This window comes from Clupea harengus, chromosome 16 (assembly GCF_900700415.2).
Source record: "Clupea harengus chromosome 16, Ch_v2.0.2, whole genome shotgun sequence".
NCBI lineage: Eukaryota > Metazoa > Chordata > Actinopteri > Clupeiformes > Clupeidae > Clupea > Clupea harengus.
In genome coordinates this window covers 27,316,382-27,321,381 of record NC_045167.1, presented here as the reverse complement: position 1 = coordinate 27,321,381, position 5,000 = coordinate 27,316,382, and the positions used below count along the sequence as shown (strand labels likewise).

General features: G+C 43.3%; 1 protein-coding gene across 2 annotated transcripts in view; it reads right to left on the bottom strand.

Moving 5' to 3' along the window:
• The window catches only part of lrrc17 (leucine rich repeat containing 17), a 28,241-nt gene that overhangs the window by 2,670 nt on the left and 20,571 nt on the right, over positions 1 to 5,000 (bottom strand). For both annotated transcript variants that reach the window (XM_012839194.2, XM_012839192.3), the window contains exon 3: positions 4,751 to 4,906. In XM_012839194.2, the coding sequence (XP_012694648.2) occupies positions 4,751 to 4,906 (156 nt within the window). The remainder of the gene's footprint in view (positions 1 to 4,750; positions 4,907 to 5,000) is intronic.

Genomic DNA, 5,000 nt, shown 5'->3' with positions numbered 1-5,000 from the left:
CCCCCTTATTCTTCTCAAACTGCTGAGTCGTCACAAGAGACAGTCACACTGATCTGAGTCACAAGAGACAGCCACACTGATCTGAGTCACAAGAGACAGTCACACTGATCTGCCCCCTTATTCTGTGTGTGTGTGTGTGTGTGTGTGTGTGTGTGTGTGTTTGCGTGTGCGTTTGTGTGTGTGTGTGTGTGTGTGTGGTGTGTCACAAGAGACAGTCACACTGATCTGCCCCCTTATTCTGTGTGTGTGTGTGTGTGTGTGTGTGTGTGTGTGTGTGTGTGTGTGTGTGTGTGTGTGTGTCTGTGCGCGCGTGTGCGTGTGTGTGTGTGTGTGTGTGTGTGTGTGTGTGTGTGTGTGTGTGTCACAAGAGACAGTCACACTGATCTCCTTATTCTCCTCAAACTGCTCTTGCCCTGCAGCCAGCGTCTGCTTTCTGTGCACTTCTCTGAGAGAGACAAATTAGGGCCACAGGGGACATCTCAGGCTCGTCTCAGACACCGCCACAGGGAGGGGACATCTCAGTCTCTGCTCTCATTATCCCTCCATTAGGGGAGTTAGGGTGTAGCATGCTAGCCATGTGTGTGTGTGTGTGTGTGTGTGTGTGTGTGTGTGTGTGTGTGTGTGTGTGTGTGTGTGTGTGTGTGCCGATCTCCATTAGGGGAGTTCACATGTAAACAGCAGGATGGGCTTAATGAGCTCTCCCTCTCTCCCTCTCTTATTCTTCTCTCTCACTCCCTCTCACTTATTCTTCTCTCTCTCACTTATTATCTCTCTCTCTCTCTCTCTCTCTTATTCTTCTCTCTCTCTCTTATTCTCTTTCTCTCTCTATCTCTCTCTTATTCTTCTCTTTTTTTCTTATTCTTCTCTCTCTCTCACTTATTCTTCTCTCTCTCACACACTTATTCTTCTCTCTCTCTCTCTCATTTATTCTTCTCTCTCTCTCACACACTTATTCTTTTCACTCTCTCTCTGTCTCTCACACACTTATTCTTTTCTCTCTCTCTCTCTCACACACTTATTCTTTTCTCTCTCTCTCTCTCTCTCTCTCTCTCTCTCACACACACGTATTCTTCTCTCTCACTCTCTCTCACACACTTATTCTTTTCTCTCTCTCTCACACACTTATTCTTCTCTCCCTCTCCCTCTCTCTCTCTCTCTCTCTCTCTCTCACACTTATTCTTCTCTCTCTCTCTCCTTCTCTCTCTCTCTCTCTCTCACTTATTCTCCAGGCTTTGCTCTACTCCAGTGCAGTCCTGACATGTTTCCACACGCTGATTCATCACTGATGTGGGCTGCACTAGACGCCTCACGGGGTACATTCTAAAGCGCTTAGCGTAGCTTAATGTTCTTAACGCTCTTAATGTTCTTAATGTTCTTAATGTTCTTATCGTTCTTAATGTTCTTACAGTTTTTCTCAATTGCTTTGGCACATTTTTCCATTCACTGTTTACTTTTGCAAAACAGCTCAAACACAGCCCTTAACAGAAGCTGAAACGACCAAAACACTTTATGATGTTTGCAGAATGACACCACCTTCTCAAAACTTATCACACACCCATCAAAACCAAACATTTCCATCAAAACCTACAATTTGTGCTCAATTGAAAATGTTGGTTTTCTCATTTATTTAACAATGGATAACAAAACTCAAACTACAGCTATCAATATCAACCTCTGAAACCATCACTTCAACTTTTGTGCAACACCCTCACAGTATTGACTATTTTACCACTGACAACATACTACAATTTGGGTTTTGTACTGAGCACTCTTGACAATATACTGTCAGAAAGTATTTGAAATCTGAAAATTTGTATACAGAAAAATATTGTTGTTCTGTTTTTGTATTGCTACGTAAATACTATACATGTAAAAGATATTCTAAACAAGGACCTGTCAACACCATTGATTTACATTTGTTCTACTGTGTACAAAATGGCAAAGATTCTGACACAAAAATATTTATTGCAGTCATTTTTCCACATTACATATACTGTAAGAAGTAAAAATGACAGGTTTCAATTTACAGTAAAAAGGTCAAATCTGTTCTGCAGTGAACATTCTCCCCTGCCACCAGTGTGGGCCAGTGTGTTGATTCTGTAAAAATAGTGCAATAGGCTGTAAATACTGTAAATATACAGTAATCAGACTTCTACCGTATATGTTGTAAATTACTTTAGTGAAACTACAGTACTACATTGTATTGTGGCAACACACTTTACAAAAGTATAGAAATGGTTGTTGCCAAGAGTGCAAATACAGTGAAACACAGTATAGTAAATTGACTGCAAAGGCCAGCAAAGTGTCATTGTCATTGCCGAACGTACAAACAATTGATGCCACAGTATGACGGCTCAGGTATGGCTGAACCCTTTGGCCAGCCTCTCTCATGGAGATGTCATGATTGACTATATGATCAATGACTCTTGCCCTACTGTAATTTCATTAGAGCATCTTACACGAACGCCACGTCCCCTGACAGGGGCCCCTCTACCCTACCACGGCCTCTTCCTTGTCCTCGTCCTAAGTCCTTGCTGAGGTTGTTGGTGGCGGCCTCCTCGATCCATGCTTGGTATCAACTTCAATCTTTTTACCTCTTTTAGAGGTTGAGAACTACTTCATTAGTTGTGCACAGAGAGTTCACACAGGTGCTGACGATATTTAGAATATAGAGAGCAGTTTCAGTTGGCTGCTACTAGGTGTTTGCAATGTGTTGACATGGTTATTCAATTAGGTTTCGTGTCTTTCTCTGAGAAGTGTGTTAACTGTTTTGAAAAGTGTGTTAAAACTCAAAGAAATTTGTATGAAAGCAATGAGAAATAGTTAACCCATTCGCCAGAGAAGACTCTTGCTGTGCAAAAAAGATGTGAGCATTAGATTAAGTTGACCCATGATTCGCTAAATGTGTGAAAGCAATCGAGAAAAACTGTAATATGGAAGTCATCTCAATGATCTCATCACCTCAAATCATCAAATTCATGTCTGCCGGCCGAATCGATGAGTTTGTTAATTTGGTCTGTCAGTACCTTCACATCATCCCTTCTACCCCAATGTTCAACACATGGTTCCTGCGGAACATTCCAGTATTCAACACAATGTTCCCGCAGAACACTACAGTATTCAACACAATGTTCCCGCAGAACATTCCAGTATTCAACACATGGTTCCCGCAGAACTCTCCAGAATTCAACACATGGTTCCCGCAGAACATTCCAGTATTCAACACAATGTTCCCGCAGGCTGTAAGAATTCTGAATCAGCAACTTTGATCCACTGAACAGTCGCCATCACTTTTACTTTCTGCTCCCCCATTCATACAACCACACTTCCTACATATATTTGCACAATTTTTAATTTTTAACTTAATTTAATATTCCTCACACTTTAAACTGCTGCTAGCTCTTCTTGTGTTGTTGTTACTTGTTAATGTTATATGTTATAGTGTTAAATGTTATTTGTGGTATACTGTCTACTGCGTAGATGTTGCTGGTCAAGTCCTAAGAATTTCGCTGCACTGAAGCAATTTGGTGTATGCGACAATAAACTCTTTGACTTTGACTATGACTTTAGAACACTACAGTATTCGACACATGGTTCCCGCAGAACACACATGGTTCCAGCAGAACACTCGACTAATTTTGGTAAGCCTCGTCTTTAAGGCACCGACAACCCCTCCCAAGTTCCCCCAGAATATCAGCCATGGATTTGCAGCTTGAACCCAACAGCAAGAGCAGGGTCACTACCTGATCATTGATCACCCATCTAAATAGCTAGCTTAGCATAGCTAGCTAAATGCAGCTTAATCACCCATCTGAGTAGCTAGCTTAGCTTAGCATAGCTAGCTGAGTGCAGCTGAATCACCCATCTGAATAGCTAGCTTAGCATAGCATAGCTAGCTGAGTGCAGCTGAATCACCCATCTGAATAGCTAGCTTAGCTTAGCATAGCTAGCTGAGTGCAGCTGAATCCCCCATCTGAATAGCTAGCTTACCTTAGCATAGCTAGCTGAGTGCAGCTGAATCACCTATCTGAATAGCTAGCTTAGCATAACATAGCTAGCTGAGTGCAGCTGAATCACCCATCTGAGTAGCTAGCATAACATAGCTAGCTGAGTGCAGCTGAATCACCCATCTGAATAGCTAGCTTAGCATATAGCTAGCTGAGTGTAGCTGAATCACCCATCTGAGTAGCTAGCTTAGCTTAGCATAGCTAGCTGAGTGCAGCTGAATCACCCATCTGAGTAGCTAGCTTAGCATAGCTAGCTGAGTGCAGTTGAATCAACCATCTGAATAGCTAGCTTAGCAAGTGCAGCTGAAAGCAATGGCGTCCTCCAAGCTGGCACGTGTCAAATCCAATATGTCTGACATCGGAGCAAAAGAAGGTCATATCAGGGTCATATCAGGGCCATATCAGTGCTATATCAGGGCTATATCAGGGTCATATCAGGGTCATATCAGGGTCATATCAGGGCTATATCAGGGTCATATCAGGGCTATATCAGGGTCATATCAGGGTCATATCAGGGCCATATCAGGGTCATATCAGGGTCATATCACGGTCATATCAGGGTCATATCAGGGTCATATCAGGGTCATATCAGGGTCACATCAGGGTCATATCAGGGCCATATCAGGGATATGAGCTGCTGTTTTGGTGAACTGTTCCACTAACCAATGAACTGTTCCACACACACACACACACACACACACACACACACACACACACACACACACAGGTCCATCTTTACTAACCAGTGTCGATGTTCTCCAGACTGTTACTGCTGAGGTTCAGCATCTTCAGGTCTTTCGCCGCCACAAAGTCCCGTGCCTTGAGTTGCTGGAGGCTGTTCCACGACAGGTCCATCTTCACGATGTCAGCGGTGATGTCTGCAGGGACGTACTTCAGATCTGTGGGGGTCGGAGGTCACACACACACACACACACACACACACACACACACACACACACACACAGGGGGTTGGGGGGTGGGGGGGGGTAATGA